Source organism: Hyperoodon ampullatus, assembly GCF_949752795.1.
Source record: "Hyperoodon ampullatus genome assembly, chromosome: 2".
In the NCBI taxonomy this organism is placed as follows: Eukaryota; Metazoa; Chordata; class Mammalia; order Artiodactyla; family Ziphiidae; genus Hyperoodon; species Hyperoodon ampullatus.
In genome coordinates, this window is record NC_136915.1 from 115,608,530 (window position 1) to 115,622,195 (window position 13,666).

At 59.7% G+C, this 13,666-nt stretch overlaps 1 protein-coding gene across 2 annotated transcripts; it reads left to right on the top strand.

Annotated features, from left to right (window-relative positions):
• Positions 1-1,325: 1,325 nt before the first annotated feature.
• On the top strand, positions 1,326-11,811 carry PEAR1 (platelet endothelial aggregation receptor 1; the record flags this gene model as incomplete). 2 transcript variants are annotated; one of them, XM_079696371.1, is made up of 22 exons in its annotated part: positions 1,326-1,441; positions 2,105-2,209; positions 2,564-2,664; positions 3,442-3,534; positions 3,819-4,062; positions 4,846-4,966; positions 5,165-5,301; positions 5,395-5,607; positions 5,891-6,065; positions 6,152-6,272; positions 7,011-7,174; positions 7,267-7,369; positions 7,499-7,645; positions 7,859-7,984; positions 8,910-9,038; positions 9,155-9,283; positions 9,489-9,701; positions 9,938-10,026; positions 10,138-10,276; positions 10,450-10,524; positions 10,623-10,871; positions 11,354-11,811. In XM_079696371.1, the coding sequence occupies 22 exons, from the start codon at positions 1,341-1,343 to the stop codon at positions 11,503-11,505; spliced, it is 3,126 nt and encodes a 1,041-aa protein (XP_079552497.1). In that variant the 3' UTR covers positions 11,506-11,811. The 2 variants fall into 2 exon arrangements, with proteins under 2 accessions (XP_079552497.1, XP_079552498.1); XM_079696372.1 differs by having other exon boundaries at positions 1,341-1,441; positions 9,938-10,030; positions 10,145-10,276.
• Positions 11,812-13,666: the final 1,855 nt, after the last annotated feature.

Here is a 13,666-nt window from a genome sequence, read left to right on the forward strand (position 1 = left end):
CTGGGGTGGGTCCCGGAGGCAGACATTCCAGAGATACTCAGCGGGGTAAGGGGCCAGCTACCACGACCTTTCTCTCTTCTCGGGGAAAATTATAAGCAGATGTGGGCGCCTCAGGAAGGCGTAGAGGAGGGAGCCCGGGCAAGTTAACAGAGAATCTGAGCCTGGCGGGGCGGGGACGGCGGGTGCTCAAGGGCCTCTGCTGCTCCTGAGCTCAGGAGCAGAACAGACTCCTCTGAGGTCCTGACCTGCTTCCCACCCACTGGGCGAGGCCAGGGGTGGAGGAGAGGGGGAGCAGCCCATTTCCAGATGGCTGGTGGGTGGTCACAGGGAGGTGGCGGCTTCTCCTTAAGTCTGAGGCCAGGCTGGGGACTCCCTGGGTGATAGCACCTAGAGCTGGGTGCAGAGGTATGCTGGCAAGGCTTTAGCAACCGGCTTCGGTGGGGGGATGGGTGGGTGGGGGTGGCCCTGATCTGTGGTGTTTGCTGATTTCCATGGTGCCGATTTCCACCCCCGTGCTTGGTTTCAAGCTACTACTGTGACAGCACTGAACAAGGAGTTGGGAAGAGAACTCATGATTGGCTCTCAGAAGTCAGTATGGGCCGTGCCAGCGCACCAGTGGTGGGGAGGGGCCTCCTTCAAGGTCACCTGGACCTAGCCCTACTCCCACCCCATAAAGCAGGAAGCCCCTAACAGCATCAGGGTGGTTTTGGCCTCTGCCTGCCTACATCCAGTGATGGGGAGCTCACCACCCGAGGTCGCTGATTCCATCACAGAACTGCTTTGACCATTGGAAAGTTCTTCCTCTAACTGAGCCCAAGTTGGCTTCCCTTATAACTTCCCTTCGTCGGCTCCAATTTCACACCTTGGTATAATATCAAAGTGCCCTGGGTAGGGGCTGTGCTGGGGATTGGGAATTCAGGCACAGGTCCCTGCCTCTAGAGGTCATGGTCAGGGAACAGGCACTAGAACAGCGGCGTGTGGGTGAATGGTGCTGGGGGTCCCGGAAGGGATGGGTGGGGGCAGTCTGCCAGTGTGGATTGGGAAGCAGGGCAGGGAAAGAGGGGGTGACACTTGGGCTAGACCTTGAAAGGTGAGTGCTTAAAGTGAAGAATGGGGGGGAGGACGTCCAGACAGGAAACCGTGTGAGAAAGTCTCAGAGGCATGGCAGTGCTCCACCTGGTCAGGAATAAGACCTGGAGCCTGGGAAGCATGGGCCAGAGGACCAGAGCCTCATCTCTTCTGCCACCCCTGCTTGGTCTCTGCAGAGACTTGGTCCTCCAGGTTTGTGGCTGCAGTGCCCCTCACCTGCTCCACACCTGGCCCTGTCACAGGCCTCAGCAATGTCACCACCTCTGCGGGCCCTCTTTCTCCTGGCCCTGGGCCTGGGGCTGGCTGGAACCCTCAACCCCAAGGACCCCAACACCTGCAGCTTCTGGGAAAGGTGAGAGAGGGCCCCTGCTGTGCCTTGAGGGCTGGAAGCCCCCAGCTCCCCATTCTCCCCACTGGGGCTCCTCTTTCCAGTTCCCTCCCTCGCCTCCTTCCCTTTCTCCAGCCCTCACCTCCCTCCTATTTCTGCTTCTACTGTCTCTGCTCCCCTAGATGGGATGCCTCTGATTCCAGCCCCATCTTGATCTTGTCTCAGTCTCCATCTCAGCTGTGACCCTGTCCTTTCTTTGTCCCCATCCCTTGGTCCCTGTGCGAGGCTAGCTGCAGGACAGAGCACAGGGTAGGAGCCATTCACTATGGGACAAGCAGAGGGGCTGGCCCAGGGAGAGCCCAGGGGACAGGGCTGGGCAACAAGGCCCAGGGCAAGATTTGGCCAGAAGTGCTTCAACCCATCTCCATCAGCTGGGCCCAGAAGTCAGTTCTAGCTCAATTTCCCCATATAGGGAGAAGGAGGTGGCGGGGAATGGAAGGCTGGAATGGAATATTCCCAGGAATATTCCAACTCTGGGAGGATCCCTCCAGATTGAAGCGGGACAGATGGGGGGGTCCATCCTAGGCTCGAGGGAGCAAGCCTGAATATTCCCTCGCACCCCCGCTCTGCTCTGCCAGCTCAGGCCTCTCCCTGCCCTGGGCCCCGACTCCGTTCCCTGTCTTGCAGCTTCACCACCACAACCAAGGAGTCGCACTCCCGCCCCTTCAGCCTGCTCCCCTCGGAGCCCTGTGACCGGCCCTGGGAGAGCCCGAACACCTGCCCCCAGCCCACGTGAGTGCCCGTCCCCTTCCATCGGCAGATGGGCGCCAGAGGAGCTGCCTCGGCCCCGGCCTTGCCGCTCTGCACCCCCATTCTTTTCTCAGAACCTTTAGAGTTCAGAGGAAGCATCTGGCCTCAGGGCACTCAAGGCATGTTGTGTGTGGGGTATGTGTGTTTGGGGTGTGCGGATGTGGTGTATTGTGTGCATGTGTATGGCTGGATGGGAGGCAAGGAGGGAATGTTCTATGCTACTCCAGCTCAGAGTGCTGGGCAGTGGCCCAGGCCTCCCCCAGTGCCGCACTGTAGAAGGCTGGAAGCCGGGGCCTCGGCAGGGAGGACTGAGGGCCACCTCTGGGTCTCCCCCAGGGTTGTCTACCGGACCGTGTACCGCCAGGTGGTGAAGACAGAGCACCGAATGCGCCTGCAGTGCTGTCGGGGCTTCTATGAGAGCAGCGGAGCCTGTGTCCGTGAGTCCTGGGTGGGGCCGTGGAATGAGCGGAGCCTGGGTCACCTAGTCCTTCCCTGCCCTCACCAGGGTGGGGCTACTCCTCTGCCCTCCGCTGGCCCTGTTGTCTCTAGGGACAAAGCTGCCACTTCATACCTCTGTCTCTAGCTGTCCCTACGTCTCTCTCACTCTCTCTCTCCATGTCCCTCAGCAGTCTCTGGCTCTGCATCTGTCTCTGGGCTGCCTGTATCTCTCTGTCACCGTGTCTCAGGACTCCGTGTCTGGCTCTCTCTCTGACTCTTCCTGTCCCTGTTTCTCTGTTGCTATCTGTCTCGACCTGTTGCCATCCAGTCTCTCCTGTCCCCCGCCCCCAGCACCCTGAAACCCCCAGAGCAGAGCCCGCTCTCTCTCTCTCCCCTTCTCTCAGCCTTGGACCATCACCAGCCCCTACAGAGACCCCTGCCCAGCCTGAGCCCCCAGCCCAGCCCCTACCCTCTCTCTGGACAGCATCCATGTCTAGTCCCTATGTGAGGAACCCCGCCTGCCCATTTCCCAACAAGGTGCTTCCAGAATTTCACAGAAAGGAGCTCGGGAGTCCAGAATCCTGAGGTCTTGACAAGCTCTGACCTGAGTTGCTTTACTCTCAGTCTTTTTGCATCTTAGAGGCAGAACTGCTGCTTGGCGAACTCCAGGTCCCTGGTGTGGGAGGAAGCTGGGGTTAGGCTTCAGAGGATAAAAGGTGGGTACGGCAGGGGTGGAAGCATCTTCTCACACACACCCCACCCCATCTCTGCCCCAGCGCTTTGTGCTCAGGAGTGTGTTCATGGCCGCTGCATGGCACCCAATCAGTGCCAATGTGTGCAAGACTGGCGGGGCGACGACTGCTCCAGTGGTGAGTGGCTGGTGACGGCAGGGCATGACCCCTTGTGCCTCCAGGGATGCAGAACCCTTGGGCACACCCTCCCTACCAGGGCACGGGTGCTTAGGCCCCCAGAGCGATCACCCAGCAGAGTCCCTCTGCAGCCAGCAGCCTTTTCTGGAGGTGTGGTATAGGGGGAGGGGCCAAAGCCGGACATGGGGGCATGTGTGGGGGCCAGGACACAGAGACGGGGACTAACTGGAGGCTGGGGAGGGGCAAGACCCCTGGTGACCCCATTCTGCCCTCCCGTCCCACAGCTTGTGCCCCGGGAGTTTGGGGGCCACAGTGTGACAAGCCCTGCAACTGCGGCAACAGCAGCTCCTGTGACCCCAAGAGTGGGGCATGTTCCTGTCCCTCTGGGCTGCAGCCTCCACACTGCTTTCGGCCCTGCTCCCCTGGCCGCTATGGCCCTGCCTGCCAGTTCAGCTGCCAGTGCCATGGGGCACCCTGTGACCCCCAGACCGGAGCCTGCCTCTGCCCCCCAGAGAGAACTGGGCCCAGGTGTGTAACAGCAGGAACACACACTAACGGGATTGCAGACACAGGATGCACGGGCATACGTGGGGACACAAGGGGACTCAGCATCCCAAACGTGGGGATGGAGTCAAGAGGCCCAGATCCTGGTCCCAGCTTTGCTGCTCGCTGGTTGAGCAACCTTGAGCAAATCATTGACTCTTCACGTGTTTGTTTCCGGCCTGTAAAATGGGAGCAGTATTGTCCACCTAGAAGGGTTGCTGTGAAGATAACATGAACTAGCGTGTGAGCGAAAGCACGTCCCAAATTGGGGCTGAGATAGGGACGCAGAGAACCCTACTGCAAGGCAGGGTGCAGGGAGAGCTGGGGAGTCACAGGAGGGAGAATGTGCATCTAGCTGGAGATCAAAGATCCAGCTTCATGGAGGAGCTCTGGCGTTGAGCCCTCAGGACAGAAAACCATGGCAGGCAGACGTGTTGCCCCCAGAGGGACGAGCATGAGCAAAGGTAGAGGTGGAGCAGGGGGTGCGTGGAGAGCAGACACGCCACCCATGGCTCTTCGCTCTATCCCTCCTGATGGGGCTGGGTGTCCCTGCCATTTCCAGTCCTGGAAACGTTTGTTTTTTGATCCCTGCAGTACCCAAGAGGGAAGGGGCGGGGTGAGACTCGAAGGGTGGGTGTGCCTCACTGAGCCCTGGAGTCGGGCCTTCCTCCTGGGGAGGGCCTGTTTGTGGTTGACCAGCCCTTGGGGGCAAAGGGGGAAGCAGGTACTGCTTGCTTCCATACTGACCTCACCCCCTCTGCCCAACAGCTGTGAGGTGTCCTGTTCACAGGACGGTGTTGGCTTCTCCTGCCCCAGCACCCCTCCTTGCCAAAACGGGGGTGTCTTCCAGGCCTCTCGGGGCTCCTGCAGCTGCCCACCTGGATGGATGGTATGAAGGGTGGGCCCTGTGGGTATGAATTCTGTGGGCGGTTCTCTATAGGGCTCCCAGGAGGATGTGTGTGAGGGGGGTAGGCTGTGTGGGCCCTGGAGAGGTTTGAGGGTTTGGGGTGTAGGGGTATTGACGGGTCCTGTGGCCATGGGGAGGGGGCTGGGCTCCTGGGGCTCTGTCGACCTCTCACCCCCACAGGGCACCATCTGTTCCCTGCCCTGCCCCGAGGGCTCCTATGGACCCAACTGCTCCCAGGAATGTCGCTGTCACAACGGAGGCCTCTGCGACCGGTTCACCGGGCAGTGTCGCTGCGCTCCGGGATACACAGGGGACCGGTGAGTGGTGTTGGCCTGGGGTGGGAGTGGCCTGGGGTGGGCCGGGGGCGGCGGCGGGCGGCGTGGCCAGGCTCACTCCCGCGAGGCGCCCAGGTGCCGTGAGGAGTGCCCCGTGGGCCGCTTCGGGCAGGACTGTGCTGAGACTTGCGACTGCGCCACGGGTGCCCGCTGCTTCCCGGCCAACGGCGCGTGTCTGTGCGAACACGGCTTCACTGGGGACCGCTGCGCCGAACGTCTCTGCCCCGACGGCCTCTACGGCCTCAGCTGCCAGATGCCCTGCACCTGCGACCCGGAACACAGTCTCAAGTAGGCCGCGGGCACTGTGGTCAAGGGGTCTGGAGGCCAATGGGAGAGGCCTTCGGTGCTGAAGCCACCGGAGTCACAAAAAGGACCTAGGGCGGGGCAGATCTCACAGAAGGGAAAGGGAGGGGCCTCGGGGACGGGGAGAGACCGCTCTCGGAACAGCACCGAGCCTCCCCGATGTCCCCCTCAATTCGGCGATGCTCGGCTCCCACCACGCGGAGGGGGCGGGGAAGTCGACCTGCGGACCCGGGCTCAGACCGCGCCGCGCCCCCGCCTCCGCCCGCAGCTGCCACCCGATGAGCGGGGAGTGCTCTTGCCTGCCGGGCTGGGCGGGCCTCCACTGCAACGAGAGCTGCCCGCAGGACACGCACGGGCCTGGCTGCCAGGAGCACTGCCTCTGCCTCCACGGCGGCGTCTGCCAGCCCGACAGCGGCCTCTGCCGGTGCGCGCCCGGCTACACGGTGAGGCGCGCCCCGCCGCGAGGGAGGTGCCGGAGAGGCCCAGGAGCCCGCCCGCTCCTCTCACTGGTGCTCCCGCCTGCTCTCAGGGCCCGCACTGCGCTAGCCTCTGTCCCCCTGACACCTATGGAGTCAACTGCTCTGCACGCTGCTCCTGCGAAAATGCCATCGCCTGCTCGCCCATCGACGGCGCCTGCGTCTGCAAGGAAGGTAACGGGTTGGGGTCTCCCGGAAGGGGATTTGGGGGCGGGGCCATGCGAAGAAGGGAGAGTCCAAGGGTAGGGGCAGGCCAAGGGGAGGGGAGAGGCTGCAGGGTAAGGGCGGAGGCACTGGTCAGCAGCTGGACTGCTGGGAAAGTAGCCAGGCTACTTCCTTCCTGGAATATCCGCTTTGCTTTTTTTCAACCACAAAAATCCCAATTGTCCTTAAAGGCCCAGGCTAGAGGTACCTCTTTGCAGAACATTCCTCATCCTCAGACATACAGAATCACAGAATGGCAGCTCCAGCAAGGGCCTCGGAGATCTACCAGGGGTGGCACGTTGGCAACCTTTAGGCTAGATTCGGACACAGATATGTTTTGTTTGACTAGCTCTCTATCACATTTAACAAAAGTCCAGTCTCCAGTCCCCACTCCTCCCTATTGTCTTACACATGATCTGGAGAACTCATTTAGTTACCTGTTGGGGCCTCTGTAAGCATTTGGGTTTGCTGCCACCCCGCTTCATTTTGCAGAAGAGGCAACCAAGACCCTGAAGGTGGTGGTGCATCCCCAGCGGTCTTTCAGCCTTCTGTCCAACATCCAACAGTTTCTATGCTTGTCTCCTATGCAGCCATGGGCATCCCCACCCCCAGCGCATAGCGCAGAGCCTGGCAGAGCCAATGCCCAGTGTGTGCTTGCTCAGGACAGGAGCCAGGTCCCCATGCCTACTTGCAAGTCCCCTCTTCCAGGTTGGCAGCATGGTAACTGCTCCATGCCCTGCCCGCCTGGAACCTGGGGCTTCGGTTGCAATGCCAGCTGCCAGTGTGCCCACGAGGCAGCCTGCAGCCCCCAAACTGGAGCCTGTACCTGTACCCCTGGGTGGCACGGGACCCACTGCCAGCTCCCCTGCCTGGTAAGTGCACAACAGTCTGCATGCCTGTGGGAGGAAAGGGCACAGCACCCCCCAGCTGACTGGCCTATCCTACCCTCCATTCCCTCTCCAAGAAAGGGATGTTTGGTGAAGGCTGTGCCAGTCGCTGTGACTGTGACCATTCTGATGGCTGTGACCCTGTTCACGGACACTGCCAGTGCCAGGCTGGCTGGACAGGTGAGCGTTCTAGGTGTCCAGGCCCCAGGCTTACTGTGGAGTTGGGGGATGTATCCCACAGGACATGTGTTCAGAAGAAACCCTACGGAAGGGGGGCCACAGGCCAGGCTCATCCTACCCCTCTCACAGGTACCCGCTGCCACCTGCCCTGCCCTGAGGGCTTCTGGGGAGCCAACTGTAGCAACACCTGCACCTGCAAGAATGGAGGCACCTGCATCCCTGAGAATGGCAATTGTGTGTGTGCACCTGGATTCCGAGGCCCCTCCTGCCAGAGATGTGAGGCTCCCTCCCCTCCCCCTGCCTGCCAGCAGTAATGTGCAGTTCAGTGTCAGATGCCTGAAGCTCCCACTCTACCCCTCTTGGTCTCTTGTGCTGACTCCAATCTTTGGGCCGGTTGCTGCAGTGGGAAGGAGGGAGGGAGAGAGTGGGGTCACGTGCTGACTGAGGGTTGGCCCCTGCCCCTGGTCACCACGAGCCCCTTTCCCCTAGCCTGTCAGCCCGGCCGCTACGGCAAACGCTGTGTGCCCTGCAAGTGTGCTAACCACTCCTCCTGCCACCCTTCGAATGGGACCTGCTACTGCATGGCTGGCTGGACAGGCCCTGACTGCTCCCAACGTATGTGGTGGCTCATGTGTCTGAGCATGTGTGCCTGCTGAGGGGGTGGGCTGAGGACCAGAGGCTTCCGTTCCCCTGCTCCTGGGTATAAAAGCCTCTGAACCCACCTTGATTCAGCCATTTATATAAACACTATAAACAAATATTTATTGGGCATCACCTACATGCTGGGTATTGTTCTAGGTGCTTAGGATGCAGCAATGAACAGACCAGGGAAGAAAATTCCCTGCCCTTCTGCATGGGAGGCCTGAGAAAAGCAGTGTTTGTATGGGGGCGGGGAAAATCATAAGCTCAGTTTTGGACATGTTCTTTTTTTCTTTTGGATTGCCAATTTATTTATTTATACATGGCCTCTTTCCCACATAAATATAAGAAGGACATCATGGAAAAGATTAGTCCAGAAAACCAAGTCAAACAAATTTTGAAAAGGGGAAGTGAGAAGCAGTTACTATGAAAAAGATGGGCAGGGTAGAGGGAAGTAATCTTGGACAAGAGTTTTTCCATAGAATTCAGTAACTACTATTAGATTTTTTGCTAGTGTCAGATACACAAAAATTATACCTTGAATAGTGTAGACACTTATTTCTCTCTTATGTTAAAAAAAAAAAAGTCTAGAGCTAAGCAATATAGGATAGTTTGGAAGCCTTTGGTTGTCTGGCCCTGGTCACGTTATTCTGAAAGTCTATCAGGTAGGCAAGTGCAGAAGTTAAGCAGGCAGCTGGGCACGTGGGTCTGGAGTTCAGGCAAGACACAGGGCTGAGGATAAGCATTTGTGAGTCATCAGTGTGTAGATACAGTTCAAAGCCTTGGTGCCCCTGGGGAGACCAAAGCTGAGCTGAAGAGTTCAGCGATGCTGGGGGCTGAGAATTCACTCAGGAGGGGCTGGTCCTGCCCCCCAGACAGGCTCCAACCTTGTCTCCTGCAGCGTGCCCTCTAGGACACTGGGGGGCCAACTGTGCCCAGCTCTGCCAGTGTCGCCATGGTGGGACCTGCCACCCCCAGCATGGGAGTTGTTTCTGCCCCCCAGGCCGGACCGGACATCTCTGCTTGGAAGGTACCAGCAGAAGGGGAACTCCATGCCCCTGCCTCCAAGTCAGCCCTAGCCTGAGGAGGGGACTGCTGTTCCCTGGCCCCTCTGATCCCCGCCTGCCTCCTCGGCTCTCTAAACAGGCTGCTCTCCAGGGGTGTTCGGTGCCAATTGTTCCCAACCATGCCAGTGTGGTCCCGGAGAGAGGTGCCACCCAGAGACTGGGGCCTGTGTGTGTCCCCCAGGGCACAGTGGTGCCCCCTGCAGGATTGGTGAGTTCTCATCTAGCCCCCTCCCTACCCCCACCCCGCCCTGCACTGTCCCCAGGGAACCAGGACACAGGTACATGCCCAGGTCTCTGCTAGGTGGTACCCTTGTATCACCCTGCCCCCCTACTGGGGCCTCTCTCATGCATGCATCCCAAGCTCACCAGTAGGGCCAAGACACTGTCCTGAGTGACCACCCCATCCCCCACAGGAAGCCAGGAGCCATTCACCATGATGCCTACATCTCCAGTGGCCTATCACTCACTCGGGGCAGTGATCGGCATTGCAGTGCTGGGATCCCTGGTGGTGGCCCTGGTGGCGCTGTTCATTGGCTACCGCCATTGGCAAAAAGGCAAAGAGCACCAGCACCTGGCAGTGGCCTACAGCAGCGGGCGACTGGACGGCTCTGAGTACGTCATGCCAGGTGAGCTGGCCTGGGGGCAGGGACACACATGAGTGGCTGGCTCTTAGGTACAGGGCAGATGGGGTGCGGGGCTCCTGCATCCCTCCCTGGACCTTGTAGATGGGAAGCGGGGAGTTGGAGAGAGTGAAAGAGGTCAGAGAGGCTGATTATGGATCTCCTGGAACAGAATGAATGTCTTGGGCCCAGGCTTGTCTCTGACCGGGCAGGTCATCCTGCAACTGTGTCTGTTTGTGCAGATGTCCCTCCGAGCTACAGTCACTACTACTCCAACCCCAGCTACCACACCCTGTCACAGTGCTCACCTAACCCCCCGCCCCCTAACAAGGTCAGTGTTGGGGGCGGGGATGCACTGTGGATGCCCTGTGGGCACAGCCCGGTTCTCAGGAAAGCTCCAGCCGTGCACGTCGCTCTCCCTGTCCCACCCCTCCCCTGCCAGGTTCCAGGCAGTCAGCTCTTTGCCAGCCTCCAGGCCCCTGAGCGGCCAGGTGGAGCCCACGGGCATGATAACAACCACGCCACACTGCCTGCTGACTGGAAGCGGCGCCGGGACCCCCCTCCAGGGCCTCTGGACAGGGGTAGGAGCCTGGGGGCCAAGGCCTCTGGTGAGGGTGGATGTGCACAGCCCAGCGTCCTGCTCCATCTGAGTGCGTGTGTCTGTGGAAGGGGATTCTGGGCCCCAGTTCTAGAGGAGGTGGGACCTTGGGCAGGGGACCAGGGGCCTGATTGCAGGTTGCTTTCTCTTCCTCAGGTAACAGCCGCCTGGACAGAAGCTACAGCTGTAGCTACAGCAACAGGAATGGCCCAGGCCCCTTCTACGGTAAAGGTGAGGGCAGGGCAGGGCGGGGGAGCGAGGGAGGGAGCTGCGCTGGGGTTTAGGGGCCAGTGCCTCCACCGAGCCTGACTTCTTTCCCCTATCTTTAGGGCCCATCTCTGAAGAGGGGATGGGGGCCAGCGTGGCTTCCCTGAGCAGTGAGAACCCCTACGCCACCATCCGGGACCTGCCCAGCCTGCTAGGGAGCCCCCGAGAGAGCAGCTACATGGAAATGAAAGGCCCTCCCTCAGGGTCCCCCCCCAGGCAGCCGCCTCAGCTCCGGGACAGCCAGAGGCGGCGACACCCCCAGCCAGAGAGAGACAGTGGCACCTATGAGCAGCCCAGCCCCCTGACCCATGGTGAGCCTTCCTTCTCCACTGGGGCAGAGAGAACAGGGACAAGGGAGGTGGGAAAAGAGAAGGGACAGAGGGCGAGGATGCGCAGTGGGCGTGAAGTGGCAGCAAGAGCAAGGCCTTTGGGGTCAGACTTGGGCTCAAACCAGGCATGATGTTTGGGAAGTCACACTGCCTCTTAGAGCCTGTAGGTGGCGGTACCTCCCTCACAGGGCTGAGGATTTGAAATGGTGGTTTTACAGCACCTGAGTTGTAGACTTGATATCCAGAAAAGCTGGGAACAAGGCAGGTGACAGAGCATCTTCCTATCCTGTGAGGTGGGCAGGTCGAGATGGCCTCCCCCACTGGCAGCTGAGGAGCTGCACAAACTGGCCTATAGCCAGGCACTATGCATCCGTCTTCCGGCAGAAGAGGCTGGAGAGGGGAGGAGAGTGGTGGGAAGGGGGAGGAGCCACCTCCTTCTCATCTTCATCCCTCTCTGTCTCCAGACCGAGACTCTGTGGGTTCCCAGCTCCCTCTGCCTCCAGGCCTGCCTCCTGGCCACTATGACTCACCCAAGAACAGCCACATCCCTGGACACTATGACTTGCCTCCAGTACGGCATCCCCCATCACCCCCACTTCGGCGCCAGGACCGTTGAGGAGCCAAGATGGTGTGCAGAGGTCAGCACACCGGTTCTTTGCTGCTCAAGGCTGAGGACAGAACCCGCTGTACCCTGCCAGGAGCAGGGAGAGGGCTGGCCGGCCATGAACACGAACATGTTTAATAGAGGAAGTGAATGCAGAGGAGATGGGAGCCTGGCTCCCAGGTTCTACCATGGGAAACACTGGTCAGCAGGAAACCTGTGTTCCTTTTCCCCAACCCATTGCTCCCCAAGGCCCCCAGGGCCCTGTATACATAAACTGGTGGGTTGAATGTTGCTGGATAACTCTGATTTCAGATTGCTGTAAGAAGTGTATATTGGGTAACTTTTCTGTGCACTCCCGGGCTAGGCTCTGTGTGTGCGTGCACGCGTGTTTTCAGAGGGTTACCAGGCACTGATCCTGTCCTGGGGCACTCACTATATAGTGGAGAGGCAGCCCAAACCCAGTTAACTCTAGAAATAGCGTTACTGGCCTCCCTGCATTCATTTGGTACTTCCGCCAACCAACTGCTTCAAAATACAAGCTGGTTAGGTCACCCCTGCCTGAAAGTCTCCGTGGGTGCCCCATGGCCCTTGGGCTACAGTCAAAATTGTCCAAAGCCTTAAAGGCTTTGCTGGCCTGGCCTGCCTGTCTCTTCAGCCTCACTCTCAACTGTGTTCCCTGTCACTCTGCTCCAGTCACACTGGCCTCTACGTCCTCCTATCATCTACATGTCTTCCTACTACAGGGACTTGGCACATCTGGAATGCTCTCCCTCCCCCACTCACCTGTTAACTCCTGCTTGTCCTTCACACCCCGTGTTCTCTTTCACAGCACTGATTACTGATGTGTTCATGCACCAGTTACCTGCAGAAGGCCTACAGGGTGCCAGACACCTCTGTAATGTGTTGCTTTTTAGTGTGATTATTTGATTAATCTCTGCCTCCCCCACCAGACTCTTAAGTTCCCTGAAAGCAGGAATCCTGTGTTTATGTTCAACACTGGCTCCCCTTGGCACATGGTAGGCACTCAATAAATGTTCCCCCAAAGGCTGAGTGGCTGAGTGAGTTAAAAGTACCAGTGGTAAGTGCTGGCAAGTGCTAAGATAGCTGGGCAAACTGGTGCTCTGAGAGCTGAAAGACTGCATAGGTCAGAGTCTTCCCCAAAGGGTAGCGTTTCTACAGGGGAACAGCACAAAAGCTCAATGGTGGGAAGGTCTGGGAGTGGCGGTGGGGGAGGGGAACAGACTGGAGTGGGGAGGCTGGAGCCCGGAAAGCAGAGGGGAGAGAGTATACTCTGATAGGGGCCCGGTAGGGTCTAGGCTACCTGAGGACTTTGAATCCAAGATTTCTTGGAAGCGTGACCCGCCTTCTAAACTCGTTAGCGGATCAACTAAGTTCCCAGACCTCCAGGAGGCTACATAGATGGGGTCGAGATTACAAGCCCAGAGCCACGCCAAATCGTTAACTCGGTGGGTCTCTCTGGGCCTTTTCCATCAGGAGTTCTCTCCTTACAGGGTAGGAGGGCCGACCCCAGAGAGTGGTCCTGTCTCCACCCGGACTCTGCTTCCCTAGATTCCTCCGACTGCCGCTATCTCTAATACACGGGGTCGGATCCCGGCTTTCCCCGGTTCCGTTTCCCGGGTGACTTTGGACAGCTCCTTGCCTGCCCCCTAGCCCCGCCTCTCCGTCCTGGTCTCGCTCTAGCCCAACCCCCTCCAGTCCGGTCCAGTCCGGTATCCACTCTTCTCCCTCCACCACGGCTCCGCCCAGGCCCTTCTCCCTTCGCACAGGGTCCGCGGCGTCCGGCCCTCCAGGGCTCCAGGGCTCCTCTACCCCTGTGACCCAGGGCTGCCCAGGCTCCGCCCTGGCCCCGCCCCTCTCGGCTGCCCTACTTCCGCGGCTCCGCCCTCCGGGCTCCTCCCGCCCCCTGATGACTCTGTGGTGCCCCCTGTCGGCCTCGCGTGCGCTCTGTGGTTGCCCCTTGCCCTCGGGCCCGCCCACCTCGCTCGGTTGTCTTGGAGAGGGACGCTGAGGCGACGCCGCGGCAGGCGGGTCCCGCCTGTGGACGCGGAATAGAGACCCTTGATTCGGCCACCTCCAGGGCGAGCCCCACAGAATCCCGTCCTGCCTCCTTGCCCCCGTGAGTGTCCCCAGAGTCGCTGCGGACGGCACCAAC